At 44.8% G+C, this 25,347-nt stretch overlaps 2 protein-coding genes across 2 annotated transcripts in view; one reads left to right on the top strand and one right to left on the bottom strand.

Annotated features, from left to right (window-relative positions):
• Nucleotides 1–25,347, bottom strand: part of CSRP1 (cysteine and glycine rich protein 1) — a 178,309-nt gene that overhangs the window by 56,537 nt on the left and 96,425 nt on the right. The gene's annotated exons all lie outside the window — the stretch shown is intronic.
• Nucleotides 1,084–12,044, top strand: LOC143815783 (microtubule-associated serine/threonine-protein kinase 4-like). The gene is made up of 18 exons (XM_077295380.1): nt 1,084–2,060; nt 2,619–2,720; nt 3,178–3,271; nt 4,078–4,148; nt 6,456–6,541; nt 6,872–7,080; nt 7,549–7,687; nt 7,780–7,912; nt 8,052–8,217; nt 8,352–8,453; nt 8,707–8,829; nt 8,983–9,092; nt 9,186–9,277; nt 9,546–9,644; nt 9,962–10,060; nt 10,399–10,487; nt 11,085–11,174; nt 11,720–12,044. The coding sequence occupies exons 1-18, from the start codon at nt 1,833–1,835 to the stop codon at nt 11,857–11,859; spliced, it is 2,172 nt and encodes a 723-aa protein (XP_077151495.1). The 5' UTR covers nt 1,084–1,832; the 3' UTR covers nt 11,860–12,044.

Genomic DNA, 25,347 nt, shown 5'->3' with positions numbered 1-25,347 from the left:
CGCGGCATCCCGCGGCCATTTTCCTGAAGCCGCGGCCAGCAGAGCGCCGCGGCCAGCAGAGCGCCGCTTCTGCGCACGCGCGGCCAAAGGAAGATGGCCGCGCCCACCGATCACCAATGAAATAACGAACAGCGCGCTCTTTTAAATCCCCTGGCAGAGGATTCGGGACCTTGGGCATGCGCACACCACTACGCCACCAACGGAAAACTACGCAAAATCTGGGGGAAGACAACACGCCCTTTTGACCAGACCAGCCTGATTGACAGGCGAAAACGGAGACTTTGCAAAGGTATTTCGGCAACTTAGGTGGGTAATAAACGCATAACAAACACACTAATGTAATGCCCACCTCTGCCCCTATTTAACGCTATTTTTATCCCATCTTCCAAAAACGTGGTGACAGGTTCCCTTTAAGAGTTGTGATGGAGCACAAAGTCGCTGACTCCGCCACTTACCCCAGCAGGACACGGGAATCATTAGAAATATTGGTCTTGTAGTAAATCTTCCTTTCCTCCATCCAGGGTAATATTAGTAATATATCCCGTCTGGTTCATGGGGACGGGGACAACATGGGCCTGAGTGATTTCAAATGCCAGGACTGAATTTCAGCCCCAGTCCATACCTGAATGCAAGAGAGCAGTCAGTGAGTCATTATGGCTGGATCTCACAGGCCACCTTACCTTGGGGTCATCACACGGACCTTGGGGTTCCAGCACGGTGGCTCAGTGGTTAGCACTGAAGCCTTGCAGTGCTGGAGTCCTGAGTTCAAATCCCACCAAGGACAACATTTGTAAGGAGTTTGCATGTTCTCCCCGTGTTTGCGTGGGTTTCCTCTGGGTATTCAAGTTCCCTCCCACATTCCAAAGCCATAGTGGTAGGCAATTTAGATTGTGAGCCCCATCGGGGACAACGATGATAATGTGTGCAAAACTGTATAGTGCTTCGAAATATGTTAGCGCTATATAAAAATAAAGATTATTATTATCATAGGGTCCAATACTGCAGGGTGTCAGATGCCATATACAGATGACACCCGCAGGAATTGCAGCCGTCTGGCGGCGCTATACCCTTATTTCTGCAGACCGCTAAAAAGCAGTGCTGAGAAATAAGGCCCCCTTAGCCACAGCCGTTAAAAGGCGTATCGGCGGTCGTCCAGGGGTTAATATAAGGAGATAAGGAAACCCCAAGGGGCACTATTAATATTATAAGGAGGCCCAAGGGGGCATTATTAATATTTTAAAGAGACCTTTATGGCCACCCTCATATATTGATATTCTTGTTAGTAGTACCTTTTGATTTTCTCCAATGGTCTGCAGGGTCATATTTGTAATAGAGACCCCCCATCTTTGGAAGTGGGTGAGGGAGAGCAACATGGGCCTGTGTGCTTCATATGCCAGGGCTGGATGAAGGTGTTACCACAGTAAAGATACTTCTTTTATCACCGGAATCTGACTTTCTTATTGATACAAAATGCTATAATTTTTACTGTGTATAACAGATATAAAATAATTTATCTTCCAATATAAAAATCCCCTCACTGATCAGAAGAGTAGAGCCCCCATAGCGCTTTCCTCCATGCCTGCTTCTGGTACTGATGCTCCGCTTAGATTGTTGCCCCTTTAAGGGTTGCAACCAACTTCCTTATAAGGTAAGATGGGAAGATGCCGCTTTAAGAAAAGAACACGAGATTCCGTTATGACATCACAATTAACCATCACTTCTTATCCCGGTGTTTTCCCTGCTGTTGTCACTTTGACATTCCGGTGTCATTGCTGTTGGTGTGATAAGCTACATAGCTAGTCATTTACTAACTGCGCTTTGATTTGCTTGAAATGTCTGGGATTCCTCCAGACAGACTTCAGGTGTTAGCACTACTCCAGGGCATTCTTACCACCTATGCCCCTGACATTGTGCTACCACTGCCCAATGGCGTCCTCAGCTTCACTTACCGGCTGGTTATGGAGCTAATGAGAGACTGCCTGACCAAATACCAACAAGGTCGAATAAGCCAAGAATATCTTGAGCATTTACAACAAAACATCTGGACATTAGTACAACAGGCAAGTAGCAGACGATCTGCACAAATCATTTCACAATAATAATAATGGAATATAAGTTTATCCTGCACCAAATACTCAGATAGAATATCCGAGGAGCGTAAATAGGGCGCACAGGCTACAGGACAAGGCATAGGGGGGTCTAAAGGGTTCATCGAATTAGAGTTGGGAAGGTTGTGGACGCTGGGGGAGGGGAAATTGGATGGGTTAATCCTTTATGGACCACAGAATTATTTCGCTCACTTTCTTTCAATAGCCATAACTTTATTATCTCTCCATTGACAAGGACTTGTTTATTGCGGGCTGAATTGCAGCTTTCAATGGCTCCATCCTATTTACCATACATTGTATTGAAACAAGGGGGAAAAATTCCAGCCATGTGTCTTATTTCCATACGTTGAGTATGGAGGGAGGACGTGGAGATGTAAAGGTTTACAGGTGACCGGTTCCCTCGCCAGCTGTCATGTAGCACTTGTAGAGAAACATGGTGACATAAATGGCCTCCTCCATTCTGAACTTTTTCTCATGATTTTCATTTCTTGTTTTTTCCCATCTCTATAGGCTGAAGAAAAATCCCAAAGTGGAGAATTGGCCTTTTTTAAACAACTGGCCCAAAATGTCCTGCTTGTACTGGAGTATCTGGCCCACGAACTGGAGCGCCTGGTAAGGATCCATCACCTTCTACATCTCATGTCCTTGTTGTCTGATCTTCTCCAGATCACCAGTCATATAGCAGGAGCTCAGATTTATGATGGTAGAGGCCTCCCTGTCCGCACCGGTCAGACACAGGATACTTTATGGCAGCCTGTCTCTGCGGCTCCATCCTCTGTGATGACAGCCTGTACTCAGCGGTGCAGAGTTTGTATTTCTACCTCTTTCTCGCTCGATCATCACAATCTTCCTCCTGGTAAATGCTGCAGTTCTGATAGAAGTTATTAGAGAACAGTTGTAGATACAAATCCGTTATATTAATGTGGATTTACTGGGGAGAGCGGCCGTGAATAGTCCGTCCTATACTGAAATTATCAAATAAATCCAGGTTTAGTCCTTCCTGCTTTATTTATACGGTAATTTAGTGTTTGAGAAATGTTATATTAATTGTATATATTTCATCCATCAGGAAACATCAGACGGTGACTCCAAAGAGGGGCAAAACCTAAATATTGCTGACCCCGATACCAGTGAGTCGGGGCTAAACTCTGATCTGACAGAAGGTAAGCCGATCATATTTTACATACAAATATTAAGTTATAGAGAAGAGCAGAGAATATGTGGATTTATTCTTCATCCTCTGTATGAGGCCGGTGACGGCTCCTGAACCCCTTATAGACTACGAGGGGGCTCACGTAATTCTGCTTCTCTCCTCTGTGGTCTTCTCAGCTCCCAAATGTACAAAGAGGCTCACAGGTCCCCAATCATGTCATCGTTCGGGATTCAATTAGATCCTAAGCAATATCAATCTGTGTGTCTCAAAATACACAAATAAATAAGAGAAACCTGCATTGTCTGGAAGTGTGAGGATCAAGACTCGCATTTCCTGTAGGAGTCTTCCACATCCACTTAATGACGACAAAGTGGACCTTCTTCAATATCCCCTGGAAGAAGCCTACACAAAACTTCTTCAATACTCCTTGGAAGAAGCCTATGCGAAACACGTGTCGGAGTCTTGCTCTCCTTCCTCCCAGACAGAACACATTTCTCTTATTTGTCTTGTTTATTTTGAGGCCTATAGATTGTTCCTGTGTCTTCTAAATTCTAGAAAGACACAAACTTGTATAAATACAATTATGAATATGTTTTGATGTGATTTTGATGACCCGTTCTTGGTATGAAAAGGTGGGGAAGCGTTCTCTACGTCTTACATTCTGTTGTTATACTTTTATCATGAATTATTCTAACTAATCAAATAAAACTTGTTACATTTTTATATTTGTTTTTTGCTTTCTTTTCTTTTGGTTATTAAGTTCTGATATAGACTAATACATGATGACGTCTCTTCATTATTTTATCATTACTTTAGAAATAACTCTGCTGGCAAATGCTGATAGTGGAATATGTGAGACACCAGAGATCAGCCACGAATCTGTCAGTGTAAGTATCAGAGGGACGTCTGTATCATCAGAGGACGGGGTGTGAATTACACGTCCCATATTATACCTCATATGATAATGGGATATCTCTGTTCGCCATGTAGATCGGACCTATTATGTGTGATGATGACATTATTATTCCTGCCTTCCCTGTGTGATGCCCCTTATCCCCAGTGCCGGCTCCAGGTTTTCATGGGCCCTGGTGAAAGAGTCCCAGTGGGCCCCTTTAACACATACCACAATTCAGAATGCACGGATACGGCAGAGAAATATAGGAATAGTACAATGCCAAAGATTTCACATACTGTACTTCTTACATTACATGAGTGATATCTATTGTGCATTCTACATTAGCTCAGAAACCAGACAGTATAATCCTCTATACAGAATAATGAGCCCCATATATTGCTCCAAACAGAATAATGAGCCCCATATATTGCCCCATACAGTATAATGGCCCCATATAGTGCTCCATACAGTATAATTGTCACCACATAGTCCTCTATACAGAATAATGAGCCCCATATATTGCTCCAAACAGAATAATGAGCCCAATATTATGCTCCATACAGAATAATGAGCCTCATAGAATGCTCCATACAGTATAATGGGCACCACAGAGTGCTCCATACAGAATGAGCCGCATATGTTGCTCCATACGGAATTGACCCCATATAATGCTCCATACAGTATAGTGAGCCACATATAATTCTCCATACAGTATATGATGGGCCCCATCTATTGCTCCATATATAATGGGCCTCATATAATGCTCCATACAGTATATGATCGACCCCATACAGTATACTGAGTCCCATATATTGCTCAATACAGAATGGGCCCCATATAATACTCCTTACAGAATGGGTCCCATATAATGCTCCAAAAATAATTGTCCCCATAAGATGCTCCATGTATAATGGGCTCCATATAATGCTCCATATATAATTGGCCATATAAAATGCTCCATATATAATTAGTCCTATAAGATGCTTCATATATTGGCCCCACATACTGCTCCATATTAAATTGGCCCCATATAATGCTCCCTATAGAATTGGCTTCATAATATGCTCCCTATATTATTGGCCCCATAAGATACTCCATATAGAATTAGCCCCATATAATGCTCCATATATGAGCCCCTTCTGATGGTCCCCATATATTACTCCAAATATTAAAAAAAAATAAAAAATAATGAAATACTCACCTCTCGTTGCTTGACGCTGCTCTGCTCTGGACTCCTCACCATCGATGTCTTCCTGCTCTCTGTACTGCGACTGCTCAGGCAGAGGGCGCGCACTGGTGATGTCATCGCGCCCTCTGACCTGAACGTCACAGTCAGAGGATGGAAGACGCTGCAGCACTGGAAATGGGGGAGGTAAGTATCGCAACTTAGTGCCGTGGCCTGAAGCAGGCGGGGGTCCACTCGCGGGGGCCGGCACTAGCGCACCAGTGTCCCGACGGCGAGTGGGCCCCCTGCCTGTTCAGGGCCCCGGCACTTGCCCGGGTGCTGATGCCGGCCCTGCTTATCCCCCCCCGGCAGTAATGATTCATGTGTATAGGGGGTATCTCCTATAATAGGGTCTGTGGAGGGTCCGGCTTGTATCACGTCCCTACTTCTGCTGCAGTGTAATCAGCGGGGACGTGATATAGAAGGAGACATTCCTGCATCTTGAGCTTATATCTTCCTTGATTACCAACGTCCAAAACAGATAAAGCTGGCACTTCCAAATACAATGTAAGAACCACTGGTCACCCCAAAGGGGTAACTAACATGAAGAGATCTAAACTAACATTAAATTAAGGCTTTTATTGGAAAACTTTCATAAAATGCATAGAATGCCCAAGCACCCTAACATAAGGTGGAGGCTAAGTGCAATACATCATAAGATTATATCAATTGCAAGGCGCCCCCGGAAGAAGCCTGGTGCGAAACGTGCGTTGGGGTGAGGTGGACCGCTGTGCTATCTTTGCAGGTAGATATTATTATAGTATCTGATTATGTACATTGACACAGTTTGTGTATTAGGAGCATGCTTGGGCAGCTAAGATGTACTGAAAGGAATTTGTTATTGTGATACCACTACCTTGCAATTGATATAATCTTATGATGTATTGCACTTAGCCTCCACCTTATGTTAGGGTGCTCGGGCATTCTATGCATTTTATGAAAGTTTTCCAATAAAAGCCTTAATTTAACGTTAGTTTGGATCTCTTCATGTTAGTTACCCCTTTGGGGTGACCAGTGGTGCTTATATCTTCCTGCAGTTTCTATGTCCTAAAGTCATTTTTTATTCCTTTTTAGGACTTGATCGGATCATTGAACCCGGAGAGAAATCCTTGTAAGAGCGACTATAAACCCATCAAACTGATCAGCAGTGGAGCCTTTGGGTGAGCTTTACTTTGGTATAATATTTATTTCTCAGGGCTCCTTATAACAATGCCTCTGTCTCTGCGTCCTGCCCGTGCAATGTTCCCATAGAGAAATGATGAGTCCACATCACTGTCCACATCTGTCTGTCACTATCCAGGTCAGTTAGGATGCTGTGTGGATGAGGACCCCCATAAGTGATCATTTATGGAGTATTATTTTATGTATTTCTGGATTTCTAGTGATGGCTGAACATCTAGTATTAATCATTAGTACAGGTGATCACTTAATGAGGTCTACAGACAGTTAGTAAGAATTCATAATAAATCATGGATTTTCTTCCTTTCCAGGGCCGTCCACTTAGTTCGCCATAAAGACACAGACCAGATATGTGCTGTGAAGAAAATTGACAAGGAGAACCTGAAAAATATAAAGATGCTTGAATTGGTCTTTCTGGAGAGGGACATCTCAACATTTGCGGATTGTCCCTTTGTGGCCTCCATGTTCTGCTCCTTTCCTACCAAACTTCATCTGTGTATGGTCATGGAGTATGTACCAGGTAGGAAACTTCCATAGTATCTATATCCAGCCCACGTCTGCTGAATCCTAGCATCTATATATGCCCATAATGTGCCCACATGGATGGTTACATGTCCACTCTGCATTTACTACGCGTTATTTGTTACTAAGAAGCCTGAAAAACCATTGATCTCTCTGGAAGTCTCCCTGTATGTCATCACTGAGCACGGCAGCAGCTTCCACTATGGAGAAAAGGAAGATCTGTCTCAAACAGTTTTTATAGATGAGAACTTCACAGAGAAGTAAATGAGAGGCTTGTAGATGAGACCCGGCGTGGTCTCTTTGTATAGGGTCACTGTGTAGTATACAGTATACGCTCTACATCACACAGTATATCTCTATATAGGCCATCCTGTCCCAATGTCTCTGCTTATCTCCCATTCACCCTCATCATGTGTAATTTACACTGTAACAAACCCTAACCTGTCATATTTGCTTTCTCCCACAGGAGGAGACTGTGGCAGTCTTATAAATCACAGGGGTCCTTTACCCCTCCCCTTGGCACGACTGTACATTGCTGAAACCATTCTTGCTGTGGAATATCTGCACAGCTTTGGTGTGGTGCACAGAGACCTGAAGCCTGACAAGTAAGTGCCCCCTGTAGTAAAATAAAGGGGAAGAGTTTGTTATACAGTCTATGGGTTATTACTTGGGGCTGACACCATCTTTTCTTTCACAGTATCCTGATAACATCAACAGGACATATTAAGGTCACCGATTTTGGGCTTTCAAAACTCGGCCTCATGAGACCGACATCAGACATCTACAAGGCCCCAACTAAGGACATCACCCACGAGTTCCTTGATGGCGAGGTCGGCTTTACTGACAAGATCTTGTACTTTACAGATCTCATCTCTTTCTCTGATAATTTCTCTATAAAACATTAACATTCATGTTATTTGTCGCAATAATGTTTATTGATCATCATCTCATTCTTCTGTTGGTTTCCAGGCTTTTGGCACCCCTAAATACATGGCCCCAGAAGTTATCCTAGGGAAAGGCTATGGAAGGCCTGTTGACTGGTGGTCAGTAGGGATCATCCTGTATAATTTTTTCTTTGCAATTACACCATTTCGAGGGGCTTCCAAAAGAGAGATAGTACGCAGTGTCCTTGAGGGTAAGTAAAATAATCTGAGTGTTATTTGGCTTCATTGGTTCTGTGGTTTAGTTTCTAGCTTTAATAAGGAATTTTTTAAATGAAAATAAATGAAGAAATTTTATTTCCTGTAATCTTTGCTTTTTATATAACAGATGACATAATTTGGAAACATCATAACTACTCTGCTCCACCCTATGCTCGTCGCCTGATCACTGAGCTACTTCGGAAGAATCCAGCATATAGACTTGGGACAGGTAATATTATAATAGTATTATGACTTATTACACTTCTGTAACCAGACAAATGGTCGTGTCCATGAGGTTCAGCACTGAGGTTCTGTATTCTACCTACATGTCCAATCTCCATTCTTCATGCTATGACTTTCAGTACATTTCCTTCATGTTGGCTCTGTTACCTCTTCAGTTCATGCTAACATAAACTGTACAGATACGGAGCAGTTTCTCTGACAGTGACTGTATCAATTTCTTTCTTGTCTTGCTTTTCCAGAAGGAGCAAATGAGATCAAAGTTCATCCATTTCTACGTGTTTTGGACTTCAACAAACTTCTAAGTCAGAAACCCATGTTTGTGCCTGATCTAAAGTCAGATGAGGACACATGCTACTTTATCAGTAAGTAAAATGAGATGTCATCTACAAAAAACTGCTGTGTGTCCTGTCTTTTATTTTATGTGAAAATCAGTTCACATCAATATTAGTGATAACATGATGACAGTCTGACTAGGTCTTATGCTAATAGTTTCTGATAACACTTGTACTTTGTAGTTGGTCGTAGCAGACAAAAACATATGAATTCAGATGAGGGGGACACAACTGAGGACAATGACTGGCCAGAAATGAAAAACTTTGTATCATCTTATCAAAGGTTTTCTAAAGTAAGTATGTAGCCAATAAAATATCTAACAAATAAATATAATCAGAGAAAAGCTAAAAAATATATCAATTTTATATTTCTCTGTGTGTTTTAGCTACATATCACCAATACCGGGATCATGACCAATGTAGAGCCTTCTTCACCTCCACAGTGTTCCAAAGAGAACCATGAAAACCACTCAGACATGTGAGTAGATTATTATTGTGAGATTTAGTTCTGATATATGTACACAACTAAATACAAGACACAAGTAACACAAATATCTGGCTTGTGTAAACTCTGCAATAAGAGCTGGTCATTTCGTCAGCTCACAATATTTACAGGCCAATATTACTAGTTGGGGTCCTGAGAAGGGTATCTCCTCCATGTTGTCCAAATTGGCCTTACAGACAGGTGTTCTTCCCTTTTGTATTGATTTTATTTGTAATTTACTTGTCTTTCTTCTATCAAAAAGGCAGAAGGAATCTTCCCCTTCCAAAACTATTGGAGACAATGAAGAGCCTATGTCAGCTCAAGGGCTTTCCTCAGAGAACAGCAAGAAACACTCAGACATGTGAGTAGATTATTAATATGAGATTTAGTTCTGACATATGTACACAGTCAAATACAAGACACGAGTAACAAATCTAAATTCAGAATCCACCACAACTTCATTGCTGACCTCTATAGGTCTAGCTTGTGTAAACTCTGCAATAAGAGCTGATCATTTCAACCAGCCATTCGATTTCAGCTCATTACAGGCCAATATTACTAGTTGGGGTCCTGAGAAGGGTATCTCCTCCATGTTGTTCTAATTCACCTTACAGACAGGTGTTCTTCCCTTTTGTATTGATTTTATTTGCAATTTACTTGTCTTTCTTCTACCAAAAGGCAGAAGGAATCTTCTCCTTCCAAAACTATTGGAGACAATGAAGAGCCAATGTCAGCTCCAGGGCTTTCCCCAGGGAACAGCAAGAAACACTCAGACATGTGAGTAGAATATTTTTATTATGAGATTTAGTTCTGATATATGTTCAGAACCAAATACAAGACAAAAATCTAAATCCAGCATCCACCACCCCGTGATTGCTGATGTTTGTGGGTCTGACTTTTGGTAACTCTGCAGTAACAGCTGATCATTATGACCAGCGATTCATTTCCAGCTCATTACAGGCCAATATTGCTAGTTAGACTCCATTCTTGCTGGTAGAAGGCGGTGTGAGCAGGGTATCCCCTCCATGTTGTCCCAATTGGCTTTCAGACAGTTGTTCTTCCATTTTTTTTATTGTTTATACTTGTAATTTACTTGTCTTTCTTCTACCAAACAGGCAGAAAGAATTGTCTTCTTCCAATACTAATGGAGACAATCAGTGTTTCAGTGCTAAAACCAGCGAGTCCTCCTCGCCCTCATTGTCAGGTATGTACAGATTTATAGGCCGTCCAATCATAGCCTATTATCCAAAATTATAAGGAGAATCAGCACATGAAGACTCCAATACTTATTTTATTCCTGTTGCTCCTCTGAGTATTCTGGTTTTGAGTCATGGACTTTTTTATGGTCTTTACCTAGAGGGCGGTGCTCTCAGGATCCTCTGGGGCGTGTCTTCAGGTTGCTCTGCAATATTAAGCTGTGAGCCACGCCCCCATTGTAAAGACCATAAAAGTTAGCACTAAATAAAAATGCCCATATCTCTACACCCGTGTGGCGGATTTTAACAAGAAAAATATCAGAATACTCAGGGAAGCGCTGACAAAAAGTAAGAGTGAATCTGAGACACCTTTGATCTGGTGATGAGTCCACTCTAAAGTTACATTTTAGTTTTATCCTACTTATTATATAATAACACTGAGGCTTGCTAATGATAATGATAATAAGGGGACATGGTTCCTTTGGGAGACACCACATGGCGGCACACAGAAAAGCTGCATATTAATCAGTTTGCATAACGCTATAAAGATACAAAGCTAATCTTCTATGACTTCATAATCAATATTTTTTCTGCCTTTTCATTAGAATCTCCAGTTCAGAGAAATAGAAAATCATTTTTAAAACTGAGAAAACAACAAAAAACTGAGAAAGTAGAAGAAGGGGAAAGAAGGCGAGGTAAGTGTGGCAATAAGGCCCATGTTGTATGATATCAGTGGGAAGAATTCATGTGGAGCAGATGTTATCTGTCAGTGATGGGATTGTCACATGTATGATGACTGACGTCAGTGGTGGGATTGTCACATGTATGATGACTGACGTCAGTGGTAGGATTGTCACATGTGTGATGACTGACGTCAGTGGTGGGATTGTCACATGTATGATAACTGACGTCAGTGGTGGGATTGTCACATGTGTGATGACTGACGTCAGTGGTGGGATTGTCACATGTATGATGACTGATGTCAGTGGTGGGATTGTCACATGTATAATGACTGATGTCAGTGGTGGGATTGTCACATGTGTGATGACTGGTGTCAGTGGTGGGATTGTCACATGTATGATGACTGACGTCAATGATTGTCACGCGTGTGATGACTGATAATGATCCTGCACCTCTTTATGAAGAAGATTCCTCTACCATTCTGTCTCAGTGACACCACAGTAGTACCCTCTGATATGGAGCCCCATTCTTTACATTACTTTTACATCTTTTCTCATAGGTTCTATCTTCCGCTGGATGATATCATCCTGCCGGCGTGGATTATCCAGGGCTGCTCGCGCTGTCAGAGAAAGCTGCATTTTTGCACCTTGTCAGCATGGCAGCTATAACATCTCTACGACAGAAATCCCCCACATCTAGCGCCCTGAAGACACTACAGCACGTCCACCATCAATGCTGTACCTGTGTGGAAGGACATGTACCATCTACCTGTGGCCTCCTGACCAGCATCAACATCTGCAAAAGTTGAAGGCTCCTCCAGGAACATGTCCTCATCCTTCCATGCTATTTTTAATTAATCTAAATAAATAAACATTTAAAACCGATTAATATCTTTCCTAATTATTACTGACATTTATGGTATATCGATACTTTACATCATGTTCAGCATAGCACACAGAAGGAGCAAGAAACCCCCTATGAGTATGATTATAAAAACGCTTTATATTTTAAACCAGAAGTACAAATAATAATAATGACTACATGATATGAGAAATAGTGACAAGGTAGCTGCTAACCAAGAGAGCAGGGAGTATAACAGACAATACACAGAGTGACAGCAGGACACATTATAGAGAGTGAAAATAAAGCCCCTAACACTTATAAGTGCTAATCGCAAAATTAGAATATCATCAAATAGTTAATTTATTTCAGTTCGTCAATACAAAAAGTGAAACTCATATTATATAGAGTCATTTCCAACAGAGTGATCTATTTCACGTGTTTACTTCTGTTAATGTTGATGATTATTGCTTACCGCCAATGAAAACCCAAAAGTCATTATCTCAGTACGGTAAATTAGAATTAACAAAAACACCTACAAAGGCTTCCTAAGCGTTTATAAAGGTCCCTTCGTCTGTTTCAGTAGGCTCCACAATCATGGGGAAGACTGCTGACCTGACAGATGTCCAGAAGGCAGTCACTGACACACTCCACAAGGAGGGGAAGCCACAAAAGGTCATTGCTAAAGAAGCTGGCTGTTCACAGAGTGCTGTATCCAAGCATATTAATGGAAAGTGGAGTGGAATGAAAAACTGTGGTAGAAAAAGGCGCACAAGCAACCGGGATAACCGCAGCCTTGCAAGGATTGTTAAGAAAAGGCCATTCAAAGATTTGGGAGTGATTCAGGAGTGGATTGCTGCTGGAGCCATTGCTTCAAGAGCCACCACTCACAGACGTATCCAGGCCATGGGCTACAAGTGTCACATTCCTTGTGTCAGCCACTCGAACAATAGACAACGCCAGAAACGTATTACCAGGGCCAAGGAGAAATAGAACTGGACTGTTGTCAGTGGTCCAAGGTGTTGTTTTCAGATTAAAGTAAATTTTGTTTTTCATTTGGAAATCAAGGTCCCAGAGTCTGGAGGAAGTGGAGAGGCCACAATCCAAGCTGCTGGAGGTCTAGTGTGAAGTTTCCACAATCAGTGATGGTTTGGGCAGCCATGTCATCTGCTGGTGTAGGTCCACTGTGTTTTACCAAGGCCAAAGTCAGCGCAGCCGACTACCAGAAAATCTTAGAGCACTTCATGCTTCCCTCTGCTGACAAGCTTTTTGGAGATGGAAATGTCATTCTCCAGCAGGACCTGGCACCTGCCCACACTGCAAAAAGTGCCAATACCTGGTTTACAAACAACAATATCACTGTGTGTGATTGGCAGCAAACTCGTCTGACCTTAACCCCATAGAGAATCTATGGGGTCCTGTCAAGAGGAAGATGAGAGACACCAGACCCAACAATGCAGACGAGCTGAAGGCTGCTATCAAAGCAACCTGGGCTTCCATAACCCCTCAGCAGTGCCACAGGCTGATCCCCTCCATGTCACGCCGCAATGATGCAGTAATTGATGCAAAAGTATCCCTGAGCAAGTATTGAGTTCATTTACTGAACATACATTTCAGTAGGCCAACATTTCGGATGTTAAAATTATTTTTCATGCTGGTGTTATAAAGTATTCTGATTTACTTATATAGATATTTGGGGCACCACGGTCAGTGGGATTCACACCAAGACCCATGGAAGGATCAATACTAAAGTGCAGAGAAGCAGAGTAGGTCTTAAAAACGGGGATCACCACACACATGAATGTAGCAAAATTGAACACAGCTTTATTTTAGAATAAACAAACATGAGGCAAAGCACAAACATTTAAAACCATTTAAAAAAGGGAGTACGTGACAACCCTATACACAAACAGCCCCTAATAAGGCTAAAGACCCAGATTTACCCCACCCACCGAATCGGACCCAGAGTGACCGCGCCCACAGAATCGGACCAAAAGTGACCCCGCCCACCGAATCGGACCTAGATTTACCCCGCCCACAAAATCAGACCCAGATTGACCCAACCCACCAAATCGGACCGCCTGAGGGGCACCCAAGTGTGAAAGTCTTGCAGGGGCAGCCCGGGCACCATTCCAAAGCACTATCTGTAGTTCCTTCAGGAAATACCCATCTAGTTATAGTGCTTTGGAACAAAGCACTATATTGTAATCCGAACGTGGTAAACTTATTCTTATTCTTATTATTCAGTCTGCACGTAATGCGGCCCGAACCGCTAAACTCACTGACTCGAGTGAGGTGTCATTTCGAAGCCAGCGTCCCCAAGAGGTGTGCTAAGTATTTTTCGCGTCGATCGGATTTGTAGTTTTGGCGCAATTTGCGTTTGAAAAAAGTGTCTCAATGCATTTCAATAGGGAAATTTTCCCATACGTTTATAATGGGCCTGATTTCTGAGGCAATTTCTAAAAATAACTGCCAACTGCCACCTGGCTGATTAGCTCATTGATATGCGCAGTCAGACACAGTTACTATGCCAACGCCTACGAACTGTACATGACCCCACAGGACACACTTTTGTCAGATAATATCAGCTCTTAAAGTGACCCCGCCCACCAAATCGGACCCAGAGTGACCCCGCCCACCAAATCGGACCCAGAGTGGCTCCGCCCACCAAATCGGCCCCTGAGGGGCCCCGCCCACCAAATCGGCCCCTGAGGTTCCCCGCCCACCAAATCGGACCCAGAGTGGCCCCGCCCACGAAATCGGCCCCTGAGGGGCCGCGCCCACCAAATCGGACCCAGAGGGGCCCCGCCCACCAAATCGGACCCAGAGTGGCCCCGCCCACCAAATCGGACCCTGAGGGGCCCCACCCACCAACTCGGACCCTGAGGGGCCCCTCCCACCATATCGGACCCTGAGGGGCCCCGCCCACCAAATCGGTCCCAGAGTGACCCCGCCCACCAAATCGGTCCCAGAGTGACCCCGCCCACCAAATCGTTCCCAGAGTGACCCCGCCCAACAAATCGGTCCCAGAGTGACCCCGCCCACCAAATCGGTCCCAGAGTGCCCCGCCCACCAATTCGGTCCCAGAGTGCCCCACCCACCAAATCGGTCCCAGAGTGCCCCGTCCACCAAATCGGTCCCAGAGTGACCCCGCCCACCAAATTGGTCCCAGAGTGACCCCGCCCACCAAATCGAACCCAGAGTGACCCGGCCCACCAAATCGGACCCTGAGTGACCCCATCCACCAAATCGGACCCTGAGTGACCCCGTCCACCAAATCGGACCCTGAGTAACCCCGCCCACCAAATCGGTCCCTGAGGTGCCCCGCCCAACAAATCGGACCCAGAGTGGCTTCGCCCACTAAATTGGTCCCAGAGTGACCCCGCCCACCAAATCGGACCCAGAGTGGCCTCAATCCTGAGGGGCTACAACTACCAAACCAGCGCCTGAGAGGCACCCAAGTGTGAAAGTCTTGCAGGAGCAACCCGGGCACCAATCCAAAGCACTATCTGTAGTTCCTTCAGGAAATACCCATCTAGTTCTTCTTATTATTATTCAGTCCGCACGTAATGCGGCCCGAACCGCTTCACTCACAGACTCCAGTGAGGTGTCATTTCGAAGCCAGCGTCCCCAAGAGGTGTGCTAAGTATTTTTCGTGTCGATCGGATTTGTAGTTTTGGCGCAATTGGCGTTTGAAAAATGTTTTCCCCTCATTACTCAATGCATTTCAATAGGGAAATTTTCCCATACATTTATAATGGGCCTGATTTCTGAGGCAATTTCTAAAAATAACTGCCAACTGCCATCTGGCTGATTAGCTCAGACCCAGTTACTATGCCAACACCTACGAACTCTAAATGACACCACCAAGACAGTTTTGCCAGATAATATCAGCTCTTAAAGTGACCCGCCCACCAAATCGGACCCGGAGCTGCGCAGCATACAGAGCAGAGCCCCGCAGTATACAGCGCAGAGCCGCGCAGTATACAGCGCAGAGCCCCGCAGTATACAGCGCAGAGCCCCACAGTATACAGCGCAGAGCCCCGCAGTATACAGCGCAGAGCCCCGCATTATACAGCGCAGAGCCGCGCATTATACAGCGCAGAGCCGCGCAGCATACAGCGCAGAGCCGCGCATTATACAGCGCAGAGCCGCGCAGCATACAGCGCAGAGCCGCGCAGCATACAGCGCAGAGCCGCGCAGCATACAGCGCAGAGCCCCGCAGCATACAGCGCAGAGCCCCGCAGCATACAGCGCAGAGCCGCGCAGCATACAGCGCAGAGCCGCGCAGCATACAGCGCAGAGCCCCGCAGTATACAGCGCAGAGCTGCGCAGCATACAGCGCAGAGCCCCGCAGTATACAGCGCAGAGCCCCGCAGTATACAGCGCAGAGCCACGCAGTATACAGCGCAGAGCCGCGCAGTATACAGCGCAGAGCCGCGCAGTATACAGCGCGGAGCCCCGCAGTATACAGCGCAGAGCCCCGCAGTATACAGCGCAGAGCCCCGCAGTATACAGCGCAGAGCCGCGCATTATACAGCGCAGAGCCACGCAGCATACAGCGCAGAGCCGCGCAGCATACAGCGCAGAGCCCCGCAGCATACAGCGCAGAGCCCCGCAGCATACAGCGCAGAGCCGCGCAGCATACAGCGCAGAGCCGCGCAGCATACAGCGCAGAGCCCCGCAGTATACAGCGCAGAGCTGCGTAGCATACAGCGCAGAGCCCCGCAGTATACAGCGCAGAGCCCCGCAGTATACAGCGCAGAGCCACGCAGTATACAGCGCAGAGCCGCGCAGTATACAGCGCAGAGCCGCGCACTATACAGCGCGGAGCCGCGCAGCATACAGCGCGGAGCCGCGCAGCATACAGCGGCGCCGCCCGCCAAATCGGACCCAGAGTGGCGCTGCCCGCCAAATCGGACCCAGAGTGGCGCCACCCGCCAAATCGGACCCAGAGTGGCGCCGCCCGCCAAATCGGACCCAGAGTGGCGCCGCCCGCCAAATCGGACCCAGAGTGGCGCCGCCCGCCAAATCGGACCCAGAGTGGCGCCGCCCGCCAAATCGGACCCAGAGTGGCGCCGCCCGCCAAATCGGACCCAGAGTGGCCTCAACCCTGAGGGGCTACAACTACCAAAACAGCGCCTGAGGGGCACCCAAGTGTGAAAGTCTTGCTGGGGCAACCCAGGCACCATTCCAAAGCACTATCTGTAGTTCCTTCGGGAAATACCCATCTATTTCTCTCTGTTATCAGCCATTCCCCGTCCTGCTGTCAGTCTATTTCTCTCTGTTATCAGCCATTCCCCCGTCCTGCTGTCAGTCTATTTCTCTCTTTTATCAGCCATTCCCCTGTCCTGCTGTCAGTCTATTCTCTCTGTTATCAGCCATTCCCCGTCCTGCTGTCAGTCTATTCTCTCTGTTATCAGCCATTCCCCAATCCTGCTGTCAGTCTATTTCTCTGTTATCAGCCATTCCCCTGTCCTGCTGTCAGTCTATTTCTCTCTGTTATCAGCCATTCCCCGTCCTGCTGTCAGTCTATTTCTCTCTGTTATCAGCCATTCCCCTGTCCTGCTGTCAGTCTATTCTCACTGTTATCAGCCATTCCCTTGTCCTGCTGTCAGTCTATTCTCTGTTATCAGCCATTCCCTTATCCTGCTGTCAGTCAGAGTGACCCGGGCCACCAAATCGGACCCAGAGTGACCCGGGCCACCAAATCGGACCCAGAGTGACCCGGGCCACCAAATCGGACCCAGAGTGACCCGGGCCACCAAATCGGACCCAGTGACCCGGGCCACCAAATCGGACCCAGAGTGACCCGGGCCACCAAATCGGACCCAGAGTGACCCGGGCCACCAAATCGGACCCAGAGTGACCCGGGCCACCAAATCGGACCCAGAGTGACCCGGCCCACCAAATCGGACCCAGAGTGATCCGGCCCACCAAATCGGACCCAGAGTGACCGGGCCCACCAAATCGGACCCAGAGTGACCCGGGCCACCAAATCGGACCCAGAGTGACCCGGGCCACCAAATCGGACCCAGAGTGACCCGGGCCACCAAATTGGACCAAGAGTGACCCGGCCCTCCAAATCGGACCCAGAGTGACCCGGCCCTCCAAATCGGACCCAGAGTGACCCGGCCCACCAAATCGGACCCAGAGTGGCCTTAACCCTGAGGGGCTACAACTACCAAACCAGCGCCTGAGGGGCACCCAAGTGTGAAAGTCTTGCAGGGGCAGCCCGGGCACCATTCCAAAGCACTATCTGTAGTTCCTTCAGGAAATACCCATCTAGTATTATTATTATTATTGCTGTTAGTATTATAAAAGGGTCAGAGAGGCATTATTATTTCTAACTAAATAAAAAAGAACAGGCAGTCACTATTATTATCACTATCATCAGGAGCCCACAATGGGCACTATTATTATAAGGAGGACCGAGACACACTATTATCCCCTTCACCTCAGGGCCATTTTTCGTCTTTACATTCCTGTTTTTTCGCTCCCCTTTTTCTCAGAGCCATACGTTTTTTATTTTTCCATCAATATAGCCATATGAGGGCTTGTTTTTTGCGGGACGAGTTGGACTTTTGAACGACACTATTGGTTTTACCATATCATCTACTGGAAAACGGGAAAAAATGTCCAAGTGCCATGAAAAAAAAGTACAATTCCACAATTGTTTTGTTTTTTTACCATGTTCATCAAATGCTAAAATGTACCTGCCATTATGATTCCCCAGGTCATTACAAGTTTGTACATACCAAACATGTATAGGTTCTTTTTTATATAAGTGGTGAAAATAAAAATCCAAAATTGATTAATTAATTCATTAATTATTTTTATATATTGATAGATCGGGCGATTCTGTACTCAGCAATACCAAATATGTGTATTTTTTTAAATTATTGTTTTATTTTGAATGGGGCGAATAAAGGGTGATTTAAACTTTTTTTAAATTATTTTTTAATATTTTTTTTAATTTTTTTTTCTACTTTACACTTCCATTAATAGAAGAAGCTGCGATCATCTGATCACTTGTGGTACAGAGAAAGGGCTGCAGCCCTGCCCTGAGAAGCAGAAATGCTTACTTCCTACGAGCGCAGACCGCTGCTCATAGCTATCTGGCTATGACAACCTGAGTTCCTGCAGACCCTGGGTTGTCGTGCCAACCCATCAGCGACCAGCAGACCCGTGACACGGGCCCCAATGGGCGAGATTAGTTACTCGCTTCAGACCAGATCGTACTAAATACCCTGTCAGAGATTGACAGCAGCATTTAACAGGTTAACAGCTGTAGGGGGATGGCGATTCCACCCGCGGCTGTTAGGGGCACATGTCAGCTGCTGAAATAAACGACATGTGCAGGAAAAGATGTGGGCTCAGCGCCAGAGCCCACATCAAAGGGGGAGACGAGACATGCACTATACATGTAAGGCGCATGTCGGGAAGGGGTTAAAGGGAATCTGTCAATAGGATCATCTCTTCTAAGGTGTCTACATAAAAATGCAGGTCATAGAAAGTCGAATAAACTGATACCCTGATATCCGTGATTCAATTTGTTAATCCAGAGAAATCCACTTTTTTTTCTAAATATGTAAATGAGCTGTTAAGATCTATGGGCCGGACATAGATCTCCCTGAGAATCTGCCTCCAGAGAGTATTTTAAGTATCAGTGTGAGACATGTAATGACTGACAGTCTGCTCTCTCTAATCAGTCTTACACTGGTAACTGTTTCATTGAAAATAAGCTCTGAAGACAGATTCTCAGGGAGATCTATGTCCGGCCCATAGATCTTGACGGCTCATTTACATATTAAGAAAAATGTGGATTTCTCTGGATTAACACATTGAATCACAGATGTCAGAGTAACAGTTTATTCAACATTCCATGACCTACATGCCCATATAGATGGTTTAGGAGAGTGGATTCTCCTGTCAGATTACTTTTAACCCCTTAGTAACTGAATCAATTTTGACCTTACTGACCAGGACAGATTTTTTTAAATCAGACAACTGTCAGTTTATGTGGTAATAACTCTGGAACCCTTCAACAGATCCCACCGATTCTGAGATTGCTTTCTCGTGACATTGTACTTCACGATAGTGGCAAAATTTGTTCGAAATGACTGTTTATTTGTGAAAATATCGGAAACTTGGCGACAATTTCTCAAGTTTAAAGCTTTAAATTTCTATGCCCTTAAATCAGAACATTATGTTACACAAAATAGTTAATAAATAGCATTTACCGCATGCTACTTTACATCAGCACAATTTTGGAAACATCATTTTTTTTGTTAGGAAGCCAGCGAGTTCTCATTTTTCTAACAAAATTTACAAAACCATTTTTTTTAGGAACCACCTCACATTTGAAATGGTTTTGGGGGCCTATATAACAGAAAATACCCCAAAGTGACACGATTCTTAAATCTTCACTCTTAGAGTGCTCAAAATCACATTCAAGAAGCTTATCAACTTGAGGTGCTTCACAGGAACTAAAGCAATGTGGAAGGAAAAAATTAACATTTAACTTTTTGTCACGAAAATATTATTTAGCCCCAAACGTGTTATTTTCAAAAAGGTAACAGAAGAAAATGGACCCTAAAATGTGTTGTGTAATTTCTCCTGAGTAGTTGATGCCTCATTTGTGGGAGAATACTACTGTTTGGGCGCACGGCAGGTTTCAGAAGGGAAGGAGCGCTTTTGACTTTAGGAACACAAAAATGGCTGGAATCGGGAACGGATATCACAGCGTGTTTTTGAGAGCTCATGCTGTGCCGAAACAGTGGAAACCCCCACAAATGACCCCATTAATGGATGTGCTTCACAGAAGTTTATAACGTAGAGCTTTGAAAATAAAAAAATCACATTTTACCCACAAAAATGTACTTTTAGCTCCAATTTTTTATTTACACAAGGGTAACAGGATAAAATGGACCCCAAAATTTGTTCTTCAATTTCTTCTGAGTACGTCGATACCTCATATGTGGTGGAAATCCACAGTTTGGGTGCACAGCAGGGCTTGGAAAGGAAGGAGTGACGTTTTGGAATGCAGACTTTGATGAAATTTATAACATTAGGTCGTCATATTAAAAATTTTCATTTTTTTCACAAAAATTTAGTTTTAGCCCCAAATTTGCAATTTTCACAATGGATAATAGGAGAAAACGGACTCCATAATTTGTAAGCCATATCTTGTCAAAAACTTCCGCTTGGGCACATGTCAGGGCTAGGAAAGTAAAGAGCGCTATTTGCCTGGGATAGATTGTGAATGCCATGTCGAATTTGAAGAGCCCCTGACATGCCAAAGCACACAGAATTTTAGAACATTGAGGTGGAAATGTGACATTTTAGGGTAATTTTTGTATTTGCTGCAAATTTGTCAGGTAGACAACGGTTAGATGCCCCTAAGGTGCCAAAACAGCAGGAATCCCCCAAAATGACCCCATTATAGAAACTGCATCTCTCAGTGAATTCATCTAGGACTGCAGTGACTATTTTGTAACATCCACGCTATGCTTTTTTTCTGGAGAATTGCAAATCTGACAGTCTAGTACTGTGTTCCCATACAGTGTAGCACCCCCATATATTATAGCGCCCCCATACATTGTACCCACCTTGTGCTTCTGGTGACACACACTACGTAAATTATTAGGTGCTCTCTCCCCACACGATAATGTCAAACATGTGGCCTTTTACTCTAGTTTAGGCACAGTTGGGATCAGAAGGGGCATTCGCATTTGGGAGCGCAGAATTCACTTGATTTTATTTGAGGGGACGGGACCATGTAACTTTTCCAGAGACATCGTTCTACCAGTAACGTCGGAACACCCTACAGTTCCAGTGACAGACCTACTTGGTGTTTGGAGGATGTCTGTTACATCTCTGTGTCTACTCAAGGTAAGTGTTCCCCTTGTTCGTCTATCCCAGCTGTCTTTAGTAGAAGTGGGGATTAACTATTGCACACCCCGTCCTTCCTGCTCGGCAATAGGTGCAGAACCTATATAGGGACGTTTAGGGCAGACAGTGACTTTAGATTTGCCTAGGGGTCTCCACTCCCCCCTTCCTTAGTGTTGGGCTCCCTTCCCCTCATCCCTTCATGTTGCTCTTAGTCTTTCCTACACTGTGCATTACAACTTACCTTAGGGGTTACCGTGGAAATCTCACAAAAATGTGACTCAAACGAAACCCCCAACGGAAACACCCACCATAATGTGGCAGATGGAGACACTTTCTACTCTGTTTGGCATCTGCGCTAATGGTATCCATCTTTTCAGCTGTGCACAGATCTGTGGTCGCCCACACTTGTATGCTAAAATGACTCCTAAAATGATGGGACACCACCAGAACAGAGACTAGTCCAAAGTCATTCCGTCTGCCTCATAATTGAGTAGTTATGTCTGGGGTTTCGTCTGAATTGCAGTTTTGGGGAATTTACACAGTAATCCCGAAGTAAGCGTTCAGCGGAGAGCGCAGGATAAATGTGAGCTGAGCTTTATTCCGATTTTTGGGAGGTAGAATGAATAAATAGTATTACAAGAATAGTCCTTATTTTTACGTTTGCGCGGCTCAGCATACAGAATAAGTGATTTATTCTTTGGGTTGCTGTGATCACAGATTTATATTTTTTTTTTAGGTTTTGCTGCTATCACATAGTAAAAATATAAAAAGTAGTTTTTTTTGTTGCCATATTCTGAGAAATGTAACCTTTTTGTTTTTGGTGAACAGAGCTGTATGAGGGCTTATTTTTTGCAAGATGAGTTGCAGATTTTGTTGGTTCCATTTTGGGGTACATAATATTTTTTTTATCACTTCTTATTCAGACTTTTCAAACAGAGAATGAATAAAAACCAGCAATTCAGTTATTGCTTTTATTCTTATTTATTGCACCATTCACCGTGCCATAAAAATAATAAAAACAATTTGTTCGTCGGATCAGTACAATTACAGAGATACCAGATTTGTATTGGTTTTTTATGCTTTCTATTTTACAGACTGAAAACAATGTTTTAGCAAAATGAATTTCTTTTTGCATTGTCATATTCTTAGAGCTGTAACTTTTCTATTTTTTCTGCAGAATAAGCCATATGAGGGCTTGTATTTTGCAGGACCATTTGCAGTTTTCATTCATACAATTTATTTTACATATGACTTTTTGAACACTTTTTATTCACTTTTGTGTGAGTCGCTATGATGAAACTGACATTTTTGGGGTGGTTTTTATTTTATTTTTTTTACATCTTTCGCCAAACTGAATAAATAATGTGCCAGTTTTATAGAGCGGGATTTACCTGACGCGGCGATACAAATTATGTGTATTTTTTTTGTTTTATGCTGCATTTTTTTTTTCACGTTTTTACACTTTTTCACTGTGGAACATGTATAATTTTTATTTTGATCACTGGTCTCATATACTGCTGTACTCATATACAGCAATGCAGGCAGGGCCGGACTGGCCATCTGGCAAATGCCAGAAGGGCCTGTCTAGTCATGGGCCGCCTTGTCTGCTACGTTGCTAACAGAATTGGGGTTCTCAAGATACCCATACTGTTAAAGGGAACCTGTCACCACGTTTTTGGAAGATGGGATAAAAATAGCGTTAAATAGGGGCAGAGGTGGGCATTACATTAGTGTGTTTGTTATGCGTTTATTACCCACCTAAGTTGCCGAAATACCTTTGCAAAGTCTCCGTTTTCGCCTGTCAATCAGGCTGGTCTGGTCAAAAGGGCGTGTTGTCTTCCCCCAGATTTTGCGTAGTTTTCCGTTGGTGGCGTAGTGGTGTGCGCATGCCCAAGGTCCCGAATCCTCTGCCAGGGGATTTAAAAGAGCGCGCTGTTCATTATTTCATTGGTGATCGGTGGGCGCGGCCATCTTCCTTTGGCCGCGCGTGCGCAGAAGCGGCGCTCTGCTGGCCGCGGCGCTCTGCTGGCCGCGGCTTCAGGAAAATGGCCGCCGCGATATCCATCTGCGCACGCGCGGCATCCCGCGGCCATTTTCCTGAAGCCGCGGCCAGCAGAGCGCCGCGGCCAGCAGAGCGCCGCTTCTGCGCACGCGCGGCCAAAGGAAGATGGCCGCGCCCACCGATCACCAATGAAATAACGAACAGCGCGCTCTTTTAAATCCCCTGGCAGAGGATTCGGGACCTTGGGCATGCGCACACCACTACGCCACCAACGGAAAACTACGCAAAATCTGGGGGAAGACAACACGCCCTTTTGACCAGACCAGCCTGATTGACAGGCGAAAACGGAGACTTTGCAAAGGTATTTCGGCAACTTAGGTGGGTAATAAACGCATAACAAACACACTAATGTAATGCCCACCTCTGCCCCTATTTAACGCTATTTTTATCCCATCTTCCAAAAACGTGGTGACAGGTTCCCTTTAAGAGTTGTGATGGAGCACAAAGTCGCTGACTCCGCCACTTACCCCAGCAGGACACGGGAATCATTAGAAATATTGGTCTTGTAGTAAATCTTCCTTTCCTCCATCCAGGGTAATATTAGTAATATATCCCGTCTGGTTCATGGGGACGGGGACAACATGGGCCTGAGTGATTTCAAATGCCAGGACTGAATTTCAGCCCCAGTCCATACCTGAATGCAAGAGAGCAGTCAGTGAGTCATTATGGCTGGATCTCACAGGCCACCTTACCTTGGGGTCATCACACGGACCTTGGGGTTCCAGCACGGTGGCTCAGTGGTTAGCACTGAAGCCTTGCAGTGCTGGAGTCCTGAGTTCAAATCCCACCAAGGACAACATTTGTAAGGAGTTTGCATGTTCTCCCCGTGTTTGCGTGGGTTTCCTCTGGGTATTCAAGTTCCCTCCCACATTCCAAAGCCATAGTGGTAGGCAATTTAGATTGTGAGCCCCATCGGGGACAACGATGATAATGTGTGCAAAACTGTATAGTGCTTCGAAATATGTTAGCGCTATATAAAAATAAAGATTATTATTATCATAGGGTCCAATACTGCAGGGTGTCAGATGCCATATACAGATGACACCCGCAGGAATTGCAGCCGTCTGGCGGCGCTATACCCTTATTTCTGCAGACCGCTAAAAAGCAGTGCTGAGAAATAAGGCCCCCTTAGCCACAGCCGTTAAAAGGCGTATCGGCGGTCGTCCAGGGGTTAATATAAGGAGATAAGGAAACCCCAAGGGGCACTATTAATATTATAAGGAGGCCCAAGGGGGCATTATTAATATTTTAAAGAGACCTTTATGGCCACCCTCATATATTGATATTCTTGTTAGTAGTACCTTTTGATTTTCTCCAATGGTCTGCAGGGTCATATTTGTAATAGAGACCCCCCATCTTTGGAAGTGGGTGAGGGAGAGCAACATGGGCCT

This window comes from Ranitomeya variabilis, chromosome 3 (genome assembly GCF_051348905.1).
Source record: "Ranitomeya variabilis isolate aRanVar5 chromosome 3, aRanVar5.hap1, whole genome shotgun sequence".
Lineage (NCBI taxonomy): Eukaryota > Metazoa > Chordata > Amphibia > Anura > Dendrobatidae > Ranitomeya > Ranitomeya variabilis.
The sequence above is the reverse complement of the archived record's forward strand: the minus strand, read 5'-3'. Positions and strand labels throughout refer to the sequence as shown.